This window comes from Amphiura filiformis, chromosome 6, assembly GCF_039555335.1.
Source record: "Amphiura filiformis chromosome 6, Afil_fr2py, whole genome shotgun sequence".
NCBI classification, from domain to species: Eukaryota; Metazoa; Echinodermata; class Ophiuroidea; order Amphilepidida; family Amphiuridae; genus Amphiura; species Amphiura filiformis.
The window spans coordinates 67,431,720-67,457,740 of NC_092633.1; the positions used below are offsets into that span (position 1 = coordinate 67,431,720).

At 36.0% G+C, this 26,021-nt stretch overlaps 2 protein-coding genes and 1 non-coding gene across 3 annotated transcripts in view; 2 read left to right on the plus strand and 1 right to left on the minus strand.

Annotated features, from left to right (window-relative positions):
- Positions 1-26,021, plus strand: part of LOC140155893 (cyclin-C-like) — a 70,547-nt gene that overhangs the window by 39,887 nt on the left and 4,639 nt on the right. The window lies entirely within an intron of this gene.
- LOC140155895 (uncharacterized) overlaps positions 1-26,021 on the plus strand; it is a 40,943-nt gene that overhangs the window by 6,528 nt on the left and 8,394 nt on the right. The window contains 4 exon segments of the mRNA XM_072178898.1: positions 15,800-16,087; positions 19,043-19,171; positions 19,173-19,185; positions 24,737-24,850. Of these exon segments, the coding sequence (XP_072034999.1) occupies positions 15,800-16,087; positions 19,043-19,171; positions 19,173-19,185; positions 24,737-24,850 (544 nt within the window).
- Positions 5,885-5,958, minus strand: Trnat-ggu (transfer RNA threonine (anticodon GGU)). Its single transcript has one exon. It is a non-coding gene; the product is annotated as a tRNA-Thr (tRNA).

Here is a 26,021-nt window from a genome sequence, read left to right on the forward strand (position 1 = left end):
AGTGTAATCAATATCAATGGCACACTACACACCACAAGTAGTAGAGTAGAAACAGCAATTAGGTAGGTTTCACAAAGAGTCATGTCAATATCAATGGCACACTACACACCACAAGAAATGAAGTAGAAACATAGCACTGAGGTAGGGGTCACAAATAGTCAAGTCAATATCAATGGCACACTACACACCACAAGAAATGGAGTAGAAACATGGTAATGGGGTAGGTTTCACAAAGAGTCAAGTCAATATCAATGGCACACTACACACCACAAACAATGGAGTAGAAACATAGCACTGAGGTTGGGGTCACAAAGAGTCAAGTCAATATCAATGGCACACTACATACCACAAGAAATGGAGTAGAAACATGGCAATGGGGTATGTTTCACAAAGAGTCAAGTCAATATCAATGGCACACTACACACCACAAGCAATGGAGTAGAAACATGGTAATGGGGTACGTTTCATAAAGAGTCAAGTATCAATGGCACACTACACACCACAAGAAATGAAGTAGAAACATAACACTGAGGTAGGGGTCACAAAGCGTCAAGTCAGTATCAATGGCACACTACACACCACAAGAAATGGAGTAGAAACATAGCACTGAGGTAGGGGTCACAAAGAGTCAAGTCAATATCAATGGCACACTACACACCACAAGAAATGGAGTAAAAACATAGCTCTAAGGTAGGTTTCACAAAGAGTATTATAGTCAATATCAGTGGCACACTACATACCACAAATCATATCAATCACAATCTTCAGTAGAGTAGAAACATAGCATTGAGGTAGGTTTAACAAGGAGTTTAAAATCGTCAATATCAATGGTACACCACAAGAAATAAAATCATACCAATGAGGTAGGTTTCACAAAGAGTGTAATCAATATCAATGGCACACTACACACCACAAGTAGTAGAGTAGAAACAGCAATTAGGTAGGTTTCACAAAGAGTCATGTCAATATCAATGGCACACTACACACCACAAGAAATGAAGTAGAAACATAGCACTGAGGTAGGGGTCACAAAGAGTCAAGTCAATATCAATGGCATACTACACACCACAAGAAATGGAGTAGAAACATAGCACTGAGGTAGGGGTTACAAAGAGTCAAGTCAATGGCACACTACACACCACAAGAAATGGAGTAGAAACATGGTAATGGGGTAGGTTTCACAAAGAGTCAAGTCAATATCATTGGCACACTACACACCACAAACAATGGAGTAGAAACATAGCACTGAGGTTGGGGTCACAAAGAGTCAAGTCAATATCAATGGCACACTACATACCACAAGAAATGGAGTAGAAACATGGCAATGGGGTAGGTTTCACAAAGAGTCAAGTCAATATCAATGGCACACTACACACCACAAGCAATGGAGTAGAAACATGGTAATGGGGTAGGTTTCACAAAGAGTCACACCACAAGAAATAAAAGTAGAAACATAGCACTGAGGTAGGGGTCACAAAGAGTCAAGTCAATGGCACACTACACACCACAAGAAATGGAGTAGAACATGGTAATGGGGGTAGGTTTCACAAAGAATTAAGTCAATATCAATGGCACACTACACACCACATGGAGTAGAAACATAGCACTGAGGTAGGGGTCACAAAGAGTGAAAGTCAATATCAATGGTACACTACAAACCACAAGAAATGGAGTAGAAACATAGCACTAAGGTAGGGGTCACAAAGAGTCAAGTTAATATCAATGGCACACTACAAACCACAAGAAATGGAGTAGAAACATAGCTCTAAGGTAGGTTTCACATAGAGTATTATAGTCAATATCAATGGTGCACTACACACCACAAGAAATGGAGTAGAAACATGGTAATGGGGTAGATTTCACAAAAAGAAAATAATTAGTGTAGGGCCGGAGAAATAAAGTTTAATCTATGTGGTAAATTAAATATGAGAAAGGTTTTTGGCTCTTAGCGGAGCTAGTGAGCCTTAGTCATTGTAGTCAGTGAGGACTGTATTTTTGCTACAAATTTTGGCCACTTGCGTTCTTGCTTTTTATGCTAAGGTTTCTTTTGTTAATGATATTTGGCTTTGAAATTACATTCAAGGTTTGCTTAGTTATTTAGCAATCGATTGCACTCCTTTAGAAGTGAATTTGGGGTGGGGAAAGTACTTATTTTGAAGTGAGAAAAGTCAAAAGTCGTCATGAGAAACAAGTCATTTCTATCGTTTTGCTTGGTTCCCTGTATGCGCTAGAGATTATTTTGGTCTGAGTAATTTAAGTTGTGAGATCATGGCGGGACTTGACGGATTGCACTATTTTTCTTTGGGAAAGTGACCTTTTATCATGAATTTTTGCGGTGATCTCTCACATGGATAGAAACGTGATTGGATGATTCCTTTGTCCAGATTGTTTATTGAGTTCTCGGAGTTTTGTTACCATGGGACAACACTTCAAAATATCTAGAGACCAGCGGCGTAGTAATTTAATTAAATGAACGCTAAATAACCAGGGTTGCCAAAAAATTCAGCCCGAATCGCAGGTCAAATAATCGAAAAAGTCGCCCAATTTTTTTTCTTTACCCTTTGTATTCTATGGGGCAGGAAATTGTCCCAGGGAAAATCTTCAAAAGTCGCCTAATTGGGTTACCAAATCGCGGGTTTGACAACCCTGAAAACAACGTCTCGACAGCGAAGGTCACATCTGGCTATTCATTATCATTGTTTGTCTGGCACGCTTTCTACAGCGTGGGTTGGGAATTCTGAAAATCTGTAAAAATTACAATTTTGCGGAATATAGGGTGGGTTTCTAAAAAGCGTGTGAGCAATATATAATTATAAAGCGTAGGGGTAACGCTACCAATTGAAAAAAATATATAATAAAGTAATTTGATGATCTGTTGAAAAACATTCATATTTTCTTCATAAATCTGGAAAGAAAATGTCAAAAATTAATTTGCTGATGTTTTCAATTCATACGACGTCACCTGTAGTAGAATCGACGCTACCGTGAGTTTTATGAATGAATATAATTTTCAGTCTCTACATCAGCCGCTTTGGCCGCTTCGCTCACACTAGAAGTGGAGCGATCCGAACCACAGCGGCCGTGTAGAGAGTATAGACTGACGTATTCATGTATTCAGGATCTCACAGGTATCTCAGCCATTTGCCCATTTGCCCATGTGTTACTTTATGATAAACAATCTAAAGTCGTATCTTTTCGATGCAGTTGCAGTGATGCAGTTTTGCCAACATTTAATATGTCGCAAATGTTTCAGATGAATAAGAAAATCATGAGTGTTTGATAGATGAGGATAAATTCTGCATCAATTCGGATTCTGAAATGGATTGATGGCGCAGATAATGATAAAATGGACCCGGAAGTGACTGTATGAAACGCCGATGTTCAGTCTTCCGAATTTGATAAAGTAATGCTGTAAACAATCTAAAGTCGTATCTTTTCGAAAGATGATTGCAGTTTTGCCAATATTATGTCGCAAATGTTTCAGATGAATAAGAAAATCATGAGTGTTTGATAGATGAGGATAAATTCTGCATCAATTTGGATTCTGAAATGGATTGATGGCGCAGATAGTGATAAAATGGACCCGGAAGTGGCTGTATAACACGGCGATAGCGCCGATGTTCAGTCTTCCGAATTTGATAAATGCTGTAAGCTTTGGTCACAAACACTGCATAAGGGTGGGGGTTCAATTTTTGATAAAAGGGTGTCTGTCTAAAAAGTGTGGGGAAATATAAATGGAGGGGTTTGACCCCTGACAAACGTTCAAATTTGTAGCTGCTACAACTGATCATCACTATTTAATTCACTAGAATCTGTTTGTTTGTCTGTGTCTGCCTCTTCTCTCAGAGAGACTAGTGTAGTAGTAGCTCGTTCACGTAGTGATTCCGTTGTCCCACTGGCCTACAAAACTTAGATTGCATGGCGATCGGAGTGTTATCGTCAGAGCACTAGCATAGTAGGGGAAGCATGTTCCTCAAACTTGGTGGGTGGATGCATCTTTAGTACAACAAGTCACACATACAATATTTTCTCAATTCGAATTTTATCCTTTCTGAGTATGACTGATTTTGTTACCGTAAAATTTGTGTCAATTCCCGATATCACATAATAGTACCGTACACTATAAATGCACCACATTTTGTAGGCTCCAATTGCTGATTACATAAATGAGAACAACTGGTAACAAGCGACAATGCAGTACCGGTCTGTTATTCAATTGCGTTGCGTGTGGGTTAAGTGTATTTTATGTGTAAAATGCCTATGCGGGCGCCGTGATCCACCAAAAACAAAATCATCGTATAGATCCCTGGTACTAGGTGCATCTCGACTCCAGCATAAGTTTGTATTGGTTAGTGGGTCAAGGTCACCTGAGGTCATCCAGGGTCATCTGAGGTCAAATTTGCAAAAACTGTTGTAGGGGCATGAAACCGTGGGTACAGTCAACATTTGGAGTCAAATTTCGGGAAGGTCATCCGGGGTCACCCAGGGGTCATCTGAGGTCAAATTACTAAAAACTCGTATGGGCATGAAACTTGGTGGGTACAGTCAACATTTAAAGTCAAATTTTGGGAAGATACTAAAAATTGTATGGGCATGAAACTAGGTGGGTACAGTCAACATTTGGAGTCAAATTTTGGGAAGGTCATTTTGAGGTCATCCGGGGTCACCTGAGGTCAAATTACTAAAAACTGTCGTATGGACATGAAACTTGGTGGGTACAGTCAACATTTGGAATCAACATTTTGGGAAGGTCATTTTGGGGTCACCCAGGGGTCATCTGAGGTCATATTACTAAAAAACTGTTGTATGAACATGAAACTGGATACAGTCAACATTTGGAGCCAAATTTTGTGGGGTCGCATGTTCCTCGAACTTGGTGGGTGCATCTTGACCCCAGGCAGAACAAGTTTGTATTGGTTAGTGGGTCAAGGTCACCTGAGGTCATCCAGGGTCATCTGAGGTCAAATTAGCAAAAACTGTCATATGGGCATGAAACTTGGTGGGTACAGTCAACATTTGGAGTCAAATTTTGGAAGGTCATTTCAGGGTCAACCGGTGTCACCCAGGGGTCATCTGAGGTAAAATTGCTAAAAATGTTGTATGGGCATTGGTGGGCACGGCCAACATTTGGAGCCTAATTTTGTAGGGTCGCACAGAACAAGTTTGTATTGGATAGTGGGTCACGGTCACCAGAGGTCATCCAGGGGTCATCTGAAGTCAAATTAGCAAAAACTGTCGTATGGGCATGAAACTTGGTGGGTACAGTCAACATTTAGAACCAAATTTTGGAAGCTCATTTGAGTCAGCCAGGGGTCACCTGAGGTCAAATTACTAAAAACTGTCGTATGGGCATGAAACTTGGTGGGTACAGTCAACATTTGAAGTCAAATTTTTAGAAGGTCATTTTGGGGTCATCTGAGGTCACCATTTAGAGCAAAATTTTGGGAGGTCATTTCGGGTCGTCTGAGGTCAATTTAGATGAATTCTAATAGTTGCCAAGGCTTTCTATAGTTGTTGAAAGCTTCAAATACTAAAAAAGGGGATTTTAAAATTTTGCAGAACAAATTATTCTTGCTGGTTCAGTAGTAATTTGCACAATAATGAATTATTTTCAGATTTTGCAACTAATAGTAATGCGTAAAAAATAATAATGCGGAGGAGGAAGATTGACCACCGCAGCGAGTTTCAAGGACCGTATTGAATATTTGTGGGAATTTTTTCAAACTGAAGGTTTAAAAAAATTGACCGACCTACCAACCTGTTGCGCATTCGACTCCAAGAACAATTGCTTTCCCACAAAAAAAGCGTAGAGCCACAGCGCCATTGGTGCTCTTGTTAACACAAGTCAACACATACATAAATGACAGCCAGTGAACAAATGTCACTGACTATCCAGGATTTGAACCTGGGACCTTCGGATCACCGGACCGATGCTCTACCAACTGAGCTAATAAGTCAGATGGAGATAATAACATCACTGCTCTTTGACTTGTGTTAAAAACCTTTTTCATAATTAGTGTAGGGGTTTTCATCAATACATATTATTTTGAAACTTGAAATTTTATATACTATGATGTGAACAAACTTAGGGATGAAATCAAAACACGACCAGCACTTGACTGCCGGTTCCGTCCGTTCCACCTGGTTTTGTTCTAAACACTCCAAATCTGTGGGGAAAAAATCGCAAAAAAAGAAATCATGGATTTTCGTCTCGTTTTTTGGAAAAACGGGGTGCGTTTTTTGGCCTCCAAAATCGCGTATTCTTAGCAACCCTAGAACTATAATTGAATATGATAGTGATATTTAAGGCCCGGCCAAAAAAATCGCTATTAACCAACTATCTCGCTTTTTAAAAAAGTTTCCAAGCAGTGCACTTACTATAAAAATGTTGCGTTATGCCATAAAAGTTCGCCGAATTCCATTAAAATGCAGTTCCAACTTAGCCAAAGTGCAGAATTCAACAGCATTGCAAGCACATGGTCGAGTGAAAAAGCCATGCATTACTCAATAAAAACTGACATGAGTTCAAGTTTAGGCCAAATATCATTATATTTATTGAATTACTGAACTATTTTGACTATAAAACATAATTCAAGGTCAACTTTTTGTCACTTTTTTCTTCGATACCGGCCGGCCGTCGGCAGGTTTATTTACATCTAAACATTGTGCTGAACAATAGAGAGCAGCAAATTTGTGGATTTTTTTTTTTTTTCCGCATTTTCGGGTGTTTTGAAAGCTTCTCGTGCCATTTTTCGGGGGAAATCTCGCTTTTCTCGCCTTTCAAAATTTTGGATCTCGTTTTTTACTTCAAAAAATTGTGTTTTTTGCCGGGGCCTAGTGATATTTGTTTGAAGGATAATTAAAAAACAACTGGTTCCTTTTGCATGAAAGTTAGAACAAATTACTATCCGTGAACTTTGTCTTTTTTAAAGACAATTCTTGTTTCATTATAATTTGCCTCAAATAAACACGCCCCTTTTGATAAATTGCATGCTTCATATTTTTAATAACAAGATATACTTGTAGGACCTTTGCCATCAAGAAGTCCACCCCTTTTTTCTCATGCTTCATTATACACCCATGAAATGAAAGAAAGTCAGTCCATTTCACCCGCTCTTCTCTACCTTCATATTTATATGTGTCCTGTGTTATCACGGCTAAGAACCATGAATGGTTTGGGGCAATATGTAACCTTTTGGTTCTTTAGCAATGTCTGAAGTACCCATTAACTAAACATTATAGCAAGGCATGTGCAAGTAAGTAATATTGATTTTCATGCTTAGCAAGTTCAACTATTTTTCCGAGTGTCGTTGTTCATAATATTGTATTCTCTGGAGCCAGTACTCTACTACACTTGAAATGTTAACATAAATTTTATATCAATAAGAATAAAGTAAATTTTGATCATTCAGATCGATTCCAAGGCAGTGGAAATTTCAATTGTATTGTGGAATTGCTAGATTCATCAGTTTTAGAGTACAAAAATACATGCACACAAAGGGGTATAAGTGATCTGAGTCATGTATAATGTATGACTAGGGCTTCAACAAACACGTAATGCGGTATTTGCAGCACAGATCGTGGCTTTTGGCTCTGATTTTAATGTTGTTTTTTTCTTTCAATTTTTCTTTTTTTCCCCGCTGGTTTGGCAAGTCTCTGGACTTACATTCAAGGAAATAAATGTTGGCACACTTTGGCATACAAACTGTAAATTGCTGCCCCTCTCCCCCAATTCAATAGAGATGAAAGCAATTTTGATATTAGGCTAGCTCCAGTCTCCTGAACATTGGTTGAGGGGGATTAGGGAAGGGGAAAGGGGAAGGTTTGTACTTCTCATCAAACATAGTAATACTTATTTCACTGAACTCGTAGAGCAGTGGTTCTTACAAAGTATACCAACTGTTTTTTTCGTTGATTGCAGGACATCTCAAGTGGAAAGATAATTCAGAGATTCTTGTGTATAAATCCAAAATTTGGATTGATGTTAGGTACATGTACCTCAATGACAGTTCTGTACAAAGACTTAGCACTTTCCCAAATTGACTGACCAATTCCTGCACCTCGACGGCTGCTTCTGGTTGGAACTGATGTAGGGTGCACTACACTAAATCCTTCCGCATTTGTTGTAACCCTTCATAGTTCCGGTAAAAATAGCGCCTAGATGCGAAATATATTGGCGTCCGAGGAACCAAATTTGAGTGACTCTTGGTTGTTTTGATAAAAGCGATAGAATAGGAGCTCAACATTACAAATGTTCCGAATCGAATGTACGTGGGCAATAGGCCCTCGGAATAATATCATGGCCGGAACTGGTAAAGAGGCGAGAGTGTCGGCTGAAATTCGGGATGGCGCTGTTCAGGTGTTCGTATCTCTCAAGTTTGTCTTAACTTCAAATTTAAATAAAAGTTTATTTTACTTTATTTAAGACGTTGATTCGATCAAAATATTAAAAATGTTGTTACATGGGGTAGAAAAAACAAACTTACTTTCTTGTATTTTCCCGTGTATTTCAATGCGACGATTATTTAGTGGTGTGCGCCCTGTAGGTGGCACTATTAGGAGTTCGTCGTTTATAGGTTAATGAACGCGTATTACTTATTGGGAGAGAAATTAGACAAAATAATGCATGCGCGCTGATGTTGATGCGTCTAATGCACGAGCCCCGAAAATCTCGAGCAATAAGAAATACAAGTTTATTAATCTATTTCATACACGAGAAGAAAAAAAACGTGATATTTGCTGTTTTTATAATAAAATTATCACTTAAAATATTGGAAAATAGAACCAAATATGAATGCATCAACCCGCCCGAAAAATGAATCAAGCCTACGAGACGCGAATGCGCGCAAAAGCACTGCGCGTAGTACGCGGAGTGCAATTAGACACAATCAATGCATGGTTTGGATTTTTCTAACGCTTGCTCTGATTGGTTCTCGCTATCTAAGAGTGTATGAAAAATATATGAAAGAACACTCAACAGAGAAGAAGGAACTACTTTCTTCTGCATATTTACAACCAATGAACCAACTCCTAACAGCACCACCAAGCATTCCTTGAAACACTAGTTACTGTAACCACTCGGGTACATAAGCACACCTCCCCCACCCTAGATGGCAGATTTCACTTCAAAAATGGGTATGGGCTTATAACCGGGGAGGAGGTTAGTACTTGAATTTAAAAATAAGAACAAGCGTTCCCATTTGTATATGTCCGATGTACCAGTAATTTCTATCATCTATGTCAATGTTTTATAATTATAAGTATGTAATGTTAATTATCAACTGATATTCTTATATAATTTGTTCTTAAATGTGAGAGAAAAGCATTGATTTGATTTAAGAACTTAGTCAAAATTACTACTGGGCTTACACCCAAGTGCACCCTAGTCCCCAGAATGTTTTGAAAATAGGGGTGGGCCATAGAGCTGTAAGCTCTATGGAGTGGGCTTATAGCCAAAGGTGGGCTTATACCCACATGGTTAAGGTAATTAGAAAATTAGTTAAATTTTAGGGTAGAGAAAAGTCATGGAAAAGGTGGTCATTGGGTGATGGACTCAGAAAGGAGGTTATTGTGTGTCATCTTCTTAGAAAAAGGGATAATTGGGTGTCAGCAGGCTAGCCGCACTCTGTACAAATTGCCTATACCGATTCCAAAGACAAAACCTGTGGCACAGTCGCATCCCCTGCTTGTACGTGTTTATCTAGGTCGACGTGACAAACAGTCAGGGTCAAAGAACAGCGCAATCTGTCTGCTGCCAAGATCCGTAATATATTTCTATTAGTCACCTTTTTGTACCATTCGCAGAGAGCGTGATGTCTGCCCAACAACAACAATATGGGCATATTTTATTTTATTTATTTATTTGAACGGACGCTTTTAGGCCTATATCAGTGGCACGCCTTAATTGGCGATGCGTTCAGATAAAAGACAAAAAAACAAACATTTAAAATAACAACAACAATAACTCATAGGAAAATGAACCACGTACATCCAATGACAGCGCCTTTTAAGTAGCTACGTCACATTATAGCTCATTCATATCATTACATATTCAAAATCACCTTTCAGGATTTGTGGCGTGACGAACAGACTCTTATACAGGTATCGAGCTCACGCTGTCCTCACTTGAGCGATCGATGTAGCGCCTCTCTTAATTCAGTACTCTCAGGTGTCAGCCTTATACAGAGGGTCATCTTGTGTCAGATTGGATGAAAAAGGCCTAGTTTTTGACATGTACTGCACACATCGTCGGCTGTATTCCAAAGGGCCGTATAGTGTTTTTTGGTCATTTTTTGAAAATTGGCACATATGTTTTTAATGATGTTCTCTTTCATTTTTCTAAGTCTCATCAGTCATAATTAGCTAATTAATTAGTAATTAATTAATTAAATGTGGCGTATAGTTACAAAGTGACATTTTTGTATTCCATAGTGGCGTATCGACCATACGCCACTTTTTTTACACATTTTATAATTATGAAATATTGGCAAAAATGAAAAACATCGTATGTCATAGTGGCGACAGCGTGATCGGACCTATCGCCACTATGGAATCTGAAAAGACGCAAAAAAGTAACGCCATAGGGATTACACGGCGACCGAGGTGGCGTCACGGTTAACGTAAGGTTAGGGTATTGCGTTTTGTTCGTTTTCCATAGTGACGTATAGTTTTATTGTCAGTTTGCCAGCAATAGTATGTGTAACCGGCATCAGAATGATTGGTATTAATAATAAGTGTAGGGTTTGAAATGTTAGGATTTAAGGTAATATGATTCTTTACCATGTTTATTATTTTGTTTATTTTGATTGTGTCATTCTTAATTAATGTAGGTTTTTGGTTTCAAATCAAATTATATTTCTATCTGTTGTGTAATTAATCGATCAGGATCATCATCAAGTTAACTTATTGTCCATCGTAATCATCATTGTCTTTGAAATTATTTTAATAGATCATGGTTTATCTTTAATTTGAAAAGGTCATTTACCTCATGAACACGCTGCATCCTTTGATTCTCAAGTTTATGAGGACTTCAAATATTTATGTCTTCATTGTTTATTGTCTTCCATTCATAGAAGTTTTAAGAGCACTTTAGCAATTGATTCCTTTTATATGAGTGTGTATTGTTATCCTAAAAACTTAAGTGTGGTGTAAATTATTGCCACTTATCTTTTAGCTTGAGATTGTAGGTCATCTACTTATGAATTATTCATGAGAAAGTTTTATCTCTTTATCAGGTTGTGTATTGTTAAGATGTGTCATTAAGTAAATGCTTAGTTAAGGTTATTATTTATGCTGTTGCAGAGATGGTACTTAAGTTGGTTTTCAAGTGTTTTGCTGGTGAATTTGTCCCTTGATCATTTTAACTTCACTTCCATCTTAGCCACCAACTGATAAACATCAAATCTTCCATCTTAGCTGCCAACTTGTCAATATCAATTCAATCGTCATCATATTATTATTGCATCCATCTTCATTGTTTCTACGAATCATCAGATATTATTATATTAAAGCCGGAGCATAACAACAGCATATAACTACAAGTCCTCCATCGTGTCTATTTATTTTGTGTAACGGTATTGGACATTTATTATCGCCCGAGTAAGCCCCTGGATCCAAAAGTTGAACAAAAAGAAAATCACCCTAAAAATCTTCACTGTTACATTGGCGTCTTCAACGTGGGGCTAAAATTGGCGATAACTTTTCTTCAACAAATTGGATCAGGGCACCCACGACCCTTGGACTACATCATGATAACTGATATTATCTCGCGGCTTGAAGCCTTGGAAGCTGAAGTGAACTATCTTCGTCATCTCCATCACCTTAGACAGCGTTCATCTCCATCATATCTTGCTCATCAGATATCAGGACATGTAAAGTGGTTCAACGTCAAGAATGGATATGGATTCATCACCCGCGATGACACCAGAGAAGATGTGTTTGTGCATTGGCGTGGAATCGCCAAGAACAATCCAGCAAAAGTTCAAGCGAGTGTAGGCGATGGTGAATCAGTTGTGTTCGATGTTGTGCTCATTCCTGGAAGAACTCCCGAAGCCATTCACGTCACCGGCCCTGGAGGCATATGTGTTTGTGGTAGTAGCTATGCCATGGACAGACCCTGCTTCAACCATAGTGTCCAACATCAATCTATTACACAAACTGATCCAACTAATGAATGTCATGCAACTGAACCAGAAAGTGAAGCTGATCCTGAACTTGATCATGCCGATAGTCATCATGAGATGTTTGAATACAATTCTGACGATTTCCCATGTGATTCGTGTGATGTAAGTGAACACTCTATACCTGTTCATGATGACTTGCCACCATCTGATGATAGTGCTTCCATACATGAAGTTGATACTATTTCTGAAGAATTACCTCATGAAGATCCATCATCTGAACCATCTAAATCTGATTCATGTAGTGACTCTGAACTGAATGTTGCTAAAATCCACATCAAACAATATTTTCATCATATTTTAAAGTGTCATAATTATACACGTATAAATGTCGAGGACGCCATTTCCTCGCAGCAGAGTTGAATGTAGGTGTCACCCCTATCTCAGAAACTTCATATTATGTTTGTCAAATAATGGTTCTTAATGCTTCATTTTATGATCATGATTAAGTTTGTTGTCTTCTTCAATGTGTACAACTTAAATTCTTAAATCATTATTTTAGAAGTGTTTATCATGTTTATATGTATAGTTTTGCAAAGAGTAAGTTTGAAGACGTACACTTATTCAAACTTAGTTCCTCTTTCAAATTAAGAGTTGCGGTCCTCTTTTGCGATTCTATTATTTTTGCTCATTAAAATCTGAGTATGTCATGGCATTTTATTAATCATGTTATTGCTTTGAGTTTGAAGTCATTGCTTACTTCATTATTTTATTTCACTCCATGTTTTATGTTGGCCAAAGGAGTTAAGTTGAGCATAATAACTGCTCATATCCAATTTCTCTTAAAAAAACAGAGTTTTTGATAGTCTCCTGTTATCTTACATGTTTATTGATTTTCATTCTGCAAACTGATGTTTTATTAATTGATTTGAACAGGTTTCTAAACTAAACCTATTGTTATGGTATTTTGTGTTTTGGCATATTTTAGATCGTTACCAAAAGTGATCCAATTTGCATGCTATTGTCAATCCAAAATTATCATCAAATCATCTAAATATTTGTATTTGGCATCAGTTATTTAAACAAAGGTATTTTTCATTTCCATCATGATACCATCTTGAGTAATTTGCCAACCAATTTATCTCATAATTTATTTTTCTTTAAACATGTCATTTGATATGACCTAAGCTAAGTTATGAGCTTTAACATTGTGTTCTATTATTTTATTCAATAATCATATCATAAAGATTATGGTTTGCTATAGGATTGTTTATTTGGTTCACTATTTTGTTTGAGTAGTGTAGGTTTTATAAATTAAACCTATATTTTATTAATTATGTTTTTGGCATGAAGATCACAGAAAAAGATGATCTTAGTTTGCGCAACATGTCATCACATTTTTCCAAAATGCTACTCACCAAATGTTTTTGTTATTTTATGATATCATGTCTCATTCATCATCATGATATTGATTTTATTGATATGTCATCTACATGAAAGAGTTATGTGTAGAACCACAATCATTGTGTTCTATTTTGTTCTTGATTTCATTATCAGGAATATTAATGATTTGTTAATTATGTATCCTCCATCTTAAGTTCATTAAGTTCATAATTATCTTGTCATCTTATAACTTGCTTTATTTCTATCATAGTATACATGCAAGTAAATTCACTTGTTTATTTTTGATCTGTGTCATTTTCACATGACTAAATTAAAAGTAGAATATCAAAATGTATTCTACATGTCATTAATGTAGGCCTTTATTTTCTTCCAAATTAGTCTTGTTTATCATGCTTAATTTAAAATGAGTCATTGCATTCATAACATTGTGAAGTTTTGTTTCTTCCAAAGTGTTAATTGGTTTACCATGAAAAGTTTCTTTTGATTTGTAAGTCAGATTTGGATGTGGTCATGAAAGTCATAAAAGTTGAAGTGTGGTTATTGATTCTTTCGTATTGTTTGGTTTTTACAGCAAAGTGTACCTTTTGGATTTCATACCAAATTAGCAAGTCATAATGCACTTATGTATTTGATCATCATGTTTTTGTTGAAATTTGTAACATTCTTCAAATTATCATCTTCCAAATTTCATGTAAAATGCCGCGGACGTCATTTTCTCTGCAGCAGGGGTGAATGTAACCGGCATCAGAATGATTGGTATTAATAATAAGTGTAGGGTTTGAAATGTTAGGATTTAAGGTAATATGATTCTTTACCATGTTTATTATTTTGTTTATTTTGATTGTGTCATTCTTAATTAATGTAGGTTTTTGGTTTCAAATCAAATTATATTTCTATCTGTTGTGTAATTAATCGATCAGGATCATCATCAAGTTAACTTATTGTCCATCGTAATCATCATTGTCTTTGAAATTATTTTAATAGATCATGGTTTATCTTTAATTTGAAAAGGTCATTTACCTCATGAACACGCTGCATCCTTTGATTCTCAAGTTTATGAGGACTTCAAATATTTATGTCTTCATTGTTTATTGTCTTCCATTCATAGAAGTTTTAAGAGCACTTTAGCAATTGATTCCTTTTATATGAGTGTGTATTGTTATCCTAAAAACTTAAGTGTGGTGTAAATTATTGCCACTTATCTTTTAGCTTGAGATTGTAGGTCATCTACTTATGAATTATTCATGAGAAAGTTTTATCTCTTTATCAGGTTGTGTATTGTTAAGATGTGTCATTAAGTAAATGCTTAGTTAAGGTTATTATTTATGCTGTTGCAGAGATGGTACTTAAGTTGGTTTTCAAGTGTTTTGCTGGTGAATTTGTCCCTTGATCATTTTAACTTCACTTCCATCTTAGCCACCAACTGATAAACATCAAATCTTCCATCTTAGCTGCCAACTTGTCAATATCAATTCAATCGTCATCATATTATTATTGCATCCATCTTCATTGTTTCTACGAATCATCAGATATTATTATATTAAAGCCGGAGCATAACAACAGCGTATAACTACAAGTCCTCCATCGTGTCTATTTATTTTGTGTAACGGTATTGGACATTTATTATCGCCCGAGTAAGCCCCTGGATCCAAAAGTTGAACAAAAAGAAAATCACCCTAAAAATCAAACTGTTACATATGTATTTATTTCTTTTGAAAAATATATAACAATAAAATCTATTTAGTTTACTACAGAAATTTCACATCATTTACAAAATATAATGAATGTCAGATTTACACAACTCGATTTTAAATTGGCATTTCTTCAAACCCGATTTTCTCGAAAAGTTGTTTATTCGCGGCGCCCCACTATACGCCACTATGGAATACGGACGACGACATGATGTGTTCCATCATTAGGAGTCATCACCTGATCTTTTTTGTGTTAATTGATCAAATTTATTCAACCTAATCAGCTCCTCTCCCCTAATATGTGCCCCTACAGATTTTTTGTGTGACAAAAAAAAGTACACTTGTACAACAAACCAAATCTAAAACATAATTAGTTTTGTTAAAACTAGTTTTGTTTGACCCCTCCCTCCTCATCTGAAACAAAACCGGAAATGGCCGGCTCACAATAGGATTGATGTTTTTCAGGGTTTTCATAAAAAATTCTGTGGTGATTAAAATGATACCACTGGGCTGGTGTGAGCAACATTACATGTAGATAAATTTACTCAAAGTTTGTTTCTATACTTTTTTTTCTTGATTCAACAGGTTTGTCGGACGGTATGGCTTGGCCTTTATGACTCAAAATCACAAGCAGGCCCAGAGTCTAGAGAAGAAAACAAAGTGAGAGATTTCATGATACAAAAATATGAGAAGAAACGGTGGTACGTTGAACCAAGCCAAGCAGCAGCAGTAGCCAAAGCGAAAGCAGATACAGCCACAGACAAGACAGATAAAGGAAGTGTACACAGTAGTGCCAGCAGTGGAACACCAGAACCTAGACCACTAAGAACTCTTGTAGGCGATAGTCATGTGCCCAATTTGGTTGTTGGAAGGGTACGTATATATAACATATGTGCAAAAATATGAATGCAGTTCAGCTTTTTTTGTTCTGTGAAATGAAAAAAAATTGATGGCATAACAGATATATAGAGAAAAACTTGATTTCTTCCAATCCAATCCAAGCAATAAAACAAAAGATATTGCACACATACATGTATACACCCCACCTACCCCACACCCATCTTTACTCATGTGTATAATGAAATGATGCAGACACTGGGAGACACATGGATCTAAATATGTGCCAATTTTGTGAACTCTCTCAGTATGTTTTGCAGCATATTTTCTGAAATTTACTCACATTTTGTTGGAAAATTTCAATAAACTGTTGATCAAACATAACTTTTTATTTGGTTATTATAAACAGAATGCAAAAACAATTCAACACAACATATTCAGCTGTTGAAAGGTTACTGGTTTCCTTCTTATTTTGAAGGTGACACTAGTTATTGTTGCAACACTATACTAGTAGTGTCATCACAGGCCAGTGTAGTATCGAACGATATGTAATCCATAGGTTTGCTGAAAGAATACCAAAGCAGTACAGGTGTATACCCAGATGAAAGAATTGGTGCACGTTACCTATGGTTATATTTGTCTCAGAAATGTGTTTCAGTAAAAACATTGCAATTGCCAAAAGCCTCATCCTCAACTTTTGGCTTGATTGTCTTTAACCTGACACGGTACATGCATATTATCCAGGTCAACCCGGGAGATAATGTGACTTAATTTGATTAATTACCTGCAATATTACCATAGCCTGAGTACGTACTCGGGAGGCCTTGATGTTTGGTTTGCCGAAACACAGCCTGTGGGTATGAATTTAAGACTCTTGTCTTGAATTTCCGAATCTGTGGTTTTGTCACGTTGCTCACATACATGCACAGTGTGTAGTATGTTTGAAGAAGAATATGATGAAGATTAATTAAATATGCTGAAAACCACACCTTGTTTATGTACACATTAATTACGGTATAATGTGATTTCTAAGTATCCATGTGTGTCAGATTTGAATACCTTTTCAGTTGAACTCAACACTATAACATGACAAATTGCACATATGATTTTATTGTAAAAGTTCAAGACATATAGAAGCAGGGTTACCTATGGGAGGGAGGGGGTCTTATCCGGCAAATTGTGGGAAATCCTACTCACTCATTCTTCCCCATTCTTGGATCAGAGCATGTCCCCCTCCCTATCCGACATGTTTCTTACTGGGATTGTTTAATTTTCTGATATTTAAAATATCATTCAGAAAAATGACCGTAGAGTTATATACTGTAATTGTTTGTTCTGTGTTTTGCAATACAGTTTGAGCTCAAATGTGAAGTCCACAAAAAGTTTTTTGTTTTGTGGTTCCTGATTTTTAAATATTTCACTTGTTTATTTTTTATTATTTTTTTTTTGTTTGTTGTTGTTGCAATAATTCAAGATTCTGGCTTATGACATTATACAGAAAAGTCCTTTTGGCACACTGTTATTTTTGCAAACCTTGTGTAAAGCATAAAAATAAACAAAGCCCAACGCCTGTTGCAAAGAAATGACCTTTCTTTGAAAATGGGAATTATGAAAAAAACCAGCATTTGCAGGTATTAAAGCAAATGAGACTTTTATGAGAGTTGTAAAAGTGCCAGATGAAGTGGTTGATTACTTGCCTGGTAGTTGTTAACTGATTAATATTACCTACTCTTGAAGTAAACCTACCTTGAATGATCATGCACTTGCCCAAAATATTAATACCTGGGCAAGTTGAAATACTGACAGGCCAGTTATGGACCATGACTGGGGCAACAGGTAAAATATCAAATGGTAAAGCATATGCTCCAGAGAGTAGAATGTATTTATAATGCTACATGTCGTCATTGATTCAAAACTGTGTGAGAGACTCAGAGTGCTGTGATGGTGGAATCCTATCCAGATAGTGATATTTTAGTGTTGCAAACTGTGCGCGAGTGTTGTCATCTCATTTGATTGTGTTGCATGTACACTAAAGTGGATCTTATTATGTAGCATCAAACTGATTCCAAGTTATAGGGGCCTATTTGATTCTCTAAACCAATTTTTATGCCATTGCACATTACCAACATGATAATTACATTACAATGTTGGAAATGATGGGTAATACCAATATGACAAATTTCACATTTGGAAATGACAAATTTCATCTTGGAAATGGGTCAAAGGTGATGGTGCATTATTTTGAGAATTTAAACCATTTTTAAAGTAGCCCAACATCTTTTATTTGAAATGTGTGATATTTGCTCAAGACTTGATCTCTATCACATATGCTTTAATTTAGACCAGTAACTGTCAGAAACCAAATTTAGTCACTAGTGTCACCAAGCTCATAATTCAATCTAGAAAATGTAAGCTGTGGTGCAAGTTGGATGAAGAACTGAACTAATTAGACCTTTACGGTCTTTGACTTTGTATAAATTAAAAAGAATTTATGGTTCTCAAATATAAAAATTGTAGGCCTGCATAGGATAAGTACTCAGGTTTGTTAAAACGGTAATAAATCAAAAATGGGCCAAGTTTGTATGGCATGACATTAACTGTAGATTTTGATATTAGCTTATTTACCATACTTGATATTGATGATGCACACATTATCTGGCCTACATGTACATTAGTAGAGTGTTAAAGGTACATATATACATGTGAAGTAATTTTTTACTTTTTCAGAGTTCTGGGTATGCGCTGGCGATCATCGATTGTATGTAGTCTACACGCTGATTACTAATTGATCAACTGTCTTGTTGTCATGACTCTTGATCAGCCTGTCAGCATGATTATTATGTATCATTTGTGCATTCATGGTTGTATGTATATGCTTGCAGCCCAGTATAACTCAGAAGACTTAAACAATTTACTGTCGCTATTATTAAGCAAAACTGTACCAGAACATAATAAAATCTTCATTCATTTCTTTTATTTTGATCACTTCAGTCGGCATCTTCGGGTAGCAGAGGCTTAGCACAGAACACACCACCTGCCACACCACCTAGTAACAAATCATCTAAACAACCTGCTGTAGATTTATTGGGGATTTGGGAGGAGATCCCTTGCTGCAGCCCCAGCACCTGGTGGAGGTAGGATCATTGTGTGTGTGTTTGTGTTGGGGAGGGACATGTGTGTATTTATTTGTGCAAGCATGGTTGTATGCATATATACATAACACAGATGCAGGACAATTCCTGATTGACCAAAGAGAGGATGATTTCTCTGCAGTTTTATCTGGTATTTACGGAACATTTTTCCAGAATTGTTAAACCAAGATATTTAAGACTAAAGAAAAATACTATAAAGTCAAATAATTTCACTTATATGGAGCCCAGTAACTATTGCAGAAGAACTGACCAGTGACCATATGTCCATATCCCTTGACTATAATATTTTGCAGTAAACCTTTGACATGCGCGTACTACCAAGATGTTGCAAAGTCAGAGGTAACATGTACGGCGCAAAGTTCATTCATAAATTTCTGGGATAAATTTCCACTCGGTAACAGCAGATTGCCCTAGCCAATCAGAGACAAGTGTGTTTCTACGCAGTAAATATGCAATGTATGCTCTAAATACGCTCTCGTCAAAGGTTTACTGCAAAACATTATAGGAATTATTTTCACACAACTAAAGTCTCCAATAAGGCATTCAGTGTTCAATACTTCACACTAGGTAGTTGGGATACTTGTAAGTGTTCATGAAGATTCAATTTGAAATCATGTTTGCAATCGTGCATGCATGCATGCATGACTATCTCCTACTGCAATTTGACTAAGTGCCTGAATTGAAAAAAAAATATTATCAGAACCTTATAATGCTGGAGTTAATACTTTAAGTGAAAACCGCTTCTCCGTAATAAGGAGCTGCATGAAAATTCACTATTGATGTGAGCTGTCAAGTCGTTTATCAAGGCCATTTAAAATCAAGTCGGTTTATTGTCAGTAACCTGTGAGATCTACGTGTACATGTGTCATGCATGGTAAATGAGGATATCTCACTCTTGGAAAACCTTTCAAATTTGTAACAAAGATGTAGAAATACAGGGAATTTACTGAATATGGATCAAACCTTTTCTGAGCCTTCTTGAGAGTGTGCAAGGTCATAAACATATCCTAGCATAAGTGTTCAATATGTAGTATGATTTATGAATATCAAGTATTTTAGATCAGTGTGCTGCTCTGGGCAGTCGCAGATCTTTGAGCTTTTGGGCCCAGAAAAAAAAGATTGCCGCAACATAAACAAAAATTAGGTATAGGTTTATTGTTCTTGCTTTGTTTGTTTTTTCTTGTCAAATTAAATCTTCCTTCATTCCTACAAGTGCACATGTCACAAGTGAATAATGTCACATTGTTTTCTAATACTTAAAGGCGGTAATACACATGTGATATCACAAGAGGGTTAATATTAAAAAAACAACATTTTTCAGTTCTTTTTATTCATAGAAATCAACAACATTATTTCACTTCAGTGTGCGGTCACTTTAAGATATTCGTTATTAGGTAAAACTTCATATTGTCCAAGGTGTTGAAAGCAGTTAAAACCAAGAATTATTAGACTTTTGTAATTAACAGCCTTTTCTCTCCATGCTAATCAAGAATACGAGGAATACTAAATATTAATAATATCATTAAGCCTATATATACTACCCCTGTTGCTAACTTGAAACTGTGTTCAAATCATCAGAAGAATAAGAGAGATTTTACTGTTGAGTTTGTAACAAAGAAGTACATCTTATTCAAAATAGTACAGATTTTGCAAAAATGAAAATTTCATGCAGGCAAGCAGTTGGAAACTTTTGATTAATTTCCATTAGCCAATATGTATCGCAAAAAGGATAGGTGTCTGGCTTTGGAACGAAGTTGTCTATTTAGTGCACTAGGCCAAACCCTTGAGGCCTTAAATAGCAGCTAGACATTTTACTCAGCACATTGTAGCTGATCAAGTTTGGCAACATGAAGGGATTTAGCGATAGTGCATACCCTTGTCATACTGCTACCAGGAATTTGGCAGGAAACCTTTATGGCCAGGCAGGATTTCTCCTGCTAAACATCAGAAATAAATTGACTGTGATACATTGTTTATGACACTGTGAAGCTACATGTATGCAAGTTTTTGAGTATTTTATCAGGAGACCCGTAGGGAGCTGGTGGGTAATCAGTTGTCATCACATCTATAATGATAATGATATTGACTGTTTCAGTTGGATGAAAACAAACAAACAAAACATAAACACATATAGGCATTTTGGTCTTGTAGATTAGAAAGAAATGACAATACACAGCATCAAGATTATTAAAGGATGACTCCGGCAATCACAACATTATGCTTTACATGTTTTTAAGAAAAGTTCAAAACAAACTCATAGTGACCATAAAAACGAATAAAAACATCAGTCTCTCAACACGCGATATTTAAAATTCCTTGGCGCTGAATTGTCCAGTGCAATGACATCCCAGTATTACAATGAAGGCTGAACACAAATAACCATTACGTCATTGCACAATTTCGGCGCAGGAATTTTGAATATCACGTATTGAGAGCCGATTGTTTGTATTCGTTTTTATGGTCAACATGAGTATGTTTTAAATAAAACCATGTGATTTGTGCTTGATAGTTATTTTTCTAAAATATAAGGCATAATGTTATGATTGCGGGAGACTCCCTTTAAATTTAGCATGTACTTGGTGTCAACTTTAATAATACCATAGGCACATAATATTCTTACAAAATAAGTTGCCTTTGGGCCATGTGAATAGCATTGTGTCTCACTATGTGTCTCACTGTATTATGTGCCAGTATAAATGTCTGAAGGACAGTATTTACATGTTTCTATCTTTACCCAGAACCGGGACCCAGAATAGCTGATAAACATAAACAGTGAAAAAAAAGAGAAAAAACAGGGGAAAAATGCAATGCGCACATGGTTATTGATTTCACTACACATCAGGATATTATTTGTTAGAGCAGTTGCATACTATGATACTATCCATGACAATATCTCCACAAAACAAATTTGATGTCTTGTCATATTGCTTTAGTTACTCGTCTAGATAATATAGCAGAACACCAAAGTAGTCATGTCTTGTGTAATTTATCATGAACAACAAACAACAAATGTTTCCTCGTTTAGAACAGGTAGTAGCATGACCTTATTATTGTTTCCTTTTGAGCATCGGTATTTGTGCAAGTTATTTACCCAGCGATGTCTGGTTTTGCTCTATGCTCTTTATTTTCCCCATGATTTTATGACTTTTATACCATTATAAGCCAGACAAATGTACACAGAAGAAATTTGTATCACATTCTTGTTCATCCACAACACACAATTTTAGCATAAATTTGTAATTATGCAGTATTTGGATTTCTTTGAAATTCAAATACTTCATGAGAAAATACAAGTTTGGGTGTAGCACTCAATGCACAGTTCATGTACGTCTTCAAATATATGTCAATAAGTGTCTCATAAGTCGTTGTTCTACCTGTTGTACTTGCTTAAATTGTGTTGACAGGTGCCAACATACATGCAATGATTTAAGCCAAAAGCAAGTATTAAAGGTCCATAATCATCTATCTACCCTCTACATTGATAGTCATAGTTGATTTTGAACATGTACATCATGCCATATGCATAAGTCAGCACCTACATCATATCAGTCAGACTCTATTAATCATGATGATTTTGGTGCTTTGTTCAAGTTTGTTTCGAGGCACCAATTTGAGTAACCAAATATTCACCTCCAATAAAACTTGCATTCATGTATTTTCTGCTGGATGTAGCAGATTTGTATATTTGCACATAAATTTGTCTAATTCATGTGTGCTATATATTCTGTGAAGCACAATATTATTTTGCAGTAAGAAATATTCACTTGTAGAAAAGAACCCTCATTTTCAATATTTGCACAATTGACTGATTTTCTTGACGGTGTACAGTGTACGTAGCACAGCAAAAATGATATGAGGGAGCATGAAGTTTTGTGAATTCTTGTCACTTGTGAGATTTGTGAAATTTTACAAACATAGGGCTTAACTCTGAACATTTGTGAACTCAACACACATGGAGATAGACAAAAACAATGACTGCTGATATTGATTGTAATTTAATGCAATATTCATGATTGTAATCATGTAGTGCATATATTAACCACTTCCGCAATGAAGAATCTACATTGTATTTGGTGATTCCATATTGCAATGCAAATTTGACATTTGTATAATGTACATGTAGTGCAAATACTATCCACTTCCTCATGTATTTGGTGATATTGCAATGCAAAATTGTTATAGTAATGTTTGCCAGGTTGTCACAAACTGGCGTTTTAGGGAGATACATGCAGATTGGTATACAATGTCTCAAAATGAATAGTATCCATCCTTGTGACTGTTTCCTTGCATAATTTGAAAGTCAACTTGACAAAACTGACACTGATACCAATATCATTTGCAATAAACCATTTGAATTAAAGCAGACAATGTTAAACTAATCCATGGATGTCATTGCAATGCTTGTACTGGTGCTAATCATTTTAAGATAGAATTTTGGGTAGTATTTTGTATAAGGGTCATGGACTATGATTTTCCATATTTTGATGGCATCTTAGTTAGCTTCAAGCTGCTATGGATCTTTTTATCACCATTGGCAACCCAGCTTCTTTCCTCATGTTACTGCTATTGGTTAGTATTGGTGGCATTTGAAGCTGGTAAAACAATTTTGGTGAAGTCATTTTAGGCCTTTGACTTCATCATCAATGAGCAGTAGACAAATGGTAAACATCCACACCTGCTCCTACACTGTACATATTTCATTCCAGGCAACATTTCCAAGGGGGAAAATTGCAAAGTGGTTCGGTTTGTGAAGGGCACACAAATTTTAATGCTTTGTGCAAAAATGGGGTAATTTTGGTCTAAAACAGACAAAAGGTAGATGCAAACGGCAACATTTTTGTAAATTTCCCCGGTATTTCAACTGAGGGAAGCAATTTGCCACCCTGCCACCAACAACAGTAGGAAAGAAGAACCCAGACTGATGAAGAGAAGAGCTGCATAGCAAGCAGTATGAACCTGTATACATGCCATCAGAATGCAAATTTAAAATCATTTGCTAAAACAATATTAATTGTGAACAAGTCACAGGGGTTGATGTACATAGACCACTCGATCACTTGTTCAAAAAAAGCTCATAAAAAGATAACTAAGTCGAAGCCAACCAATTTGCATGTCCTATATGAACGATAATTGTACAAGGATTACTTGGCGACTTCAAAATTTGAAGAAAAAATTAGCCTTGACTTAAAAATCCGGTAAAACTTGAAAATTTATGAAAATTCAGCCCAAAATCCAAGATGGCGGCCGTAAAGTGAAAATTGTCAGAAGAAGAAAACTAAATCGAAGCCAAGCCATTAACATGTCTCACATGATAGGTAATTGCATACAGATTAATTGGGGACTTTAAAAAATGAAGAAAAAATTGGTCTTTGGTTTCAAAATGCACAAAATGGCAAAAATCCAAAATGGCGGATATACGAACAAATGATCAGGGCCAACACCTGTGAAGTGATTTCATTGTTTGTAGATGTCACAACACACCTCACTCACTGTGTCTCTATCTCTCCCACTCTATCTGTCTGTGTACTAGCAGTAGCTGCATTCACACAGCCACAATCACAAGGAGGCTTTGCTGATTTTAGTCAAGCATTTGGAAGTCAACCAAGTAGTCAGCCTGCACCACAAGCACAGCCAGGTAATCAGTTAGGTAATCAACTAATCACAGATAATCACTTTGCATGCATTCATTCTGCATCTTTTATTTGCTGAGCCATTTTTGCTTTTAATTGTTCCATGACGCAAATAATAAAAACCTTTAAACCGTGAAAATATGCCTAAAATATTGCCCGGATTTGAAAAAGTAATGCACCTGGGATGCGTATAATAATATTATGTTTGGAAATTGAATTAACGTTCTGTATAATTTATACTAGCTAGTAACTGATATGGTTTTAAATTGAAAGAGACCCAAACATATAACACTTGGCTATTTATTATTCCATAGATTGACTAGATTGTACATGTTTGATTTGATGCTCATGAAATAAACATCAAACCTGAAAGTTCATGTTTGATTGGCATAGATTATGTTACAAACATATCATCGTAGGTCTTGGGTTGTGAAATTGTATATATCTGCAGTATGTGTTATGTATACATTACATACATTGTGTATGTATACTCTGAAACGTGTTCATAAAGTGCATTTAATAGATGACAAAAAAGCTCATGTTCACCCAGACATAAAAGTGATGTTGGGAATATGTGAACATTAATTTGAGATATTTCATCTATCAACGATGCAATGATCCGACATAGAAATGGTAAGGTATTTGCAGTCACTATTTTATTTTATTAAGCAATTTCAGAATTTGAAAGTACAGAGAAACCCCAAAATGGTATTTTTAATGAGTGACGTTTAATACGGCAAAGTTCACTTCTCAAATATTTTTGCTTTAATAATAAAATGTTCATGATAGTTTTGGGTACACATTGACCAAAATGTACCAAATTCAGACATTCTTATCATAAGTGGCAGTAAAACAATTTTAAGATGTTGCTGAAAATGCTTGTTTTATGACAATTTTGAATTAGTTGACTGAATTAAAGTAGAAGTAGAAAGTAGTATTACACAGGATATTGGGAGTACCTCTTTAAACATCTTACAAAAATTACATAGTTGATTTGATATCAGACCTTTTCAAACATGTAGTAGACATCAAATAATTATTAATGCATCAATAAGTATGTAACATAACTTCCACCTGGTGCACATTCCATCACAATCTTAGGAACACTTTAAGTCAGATGAGAAGTGTTATGTTAGAAAAATGGAAGTACTATTTTTATTGAAACTTAATTATTATCATTTTGTTTTC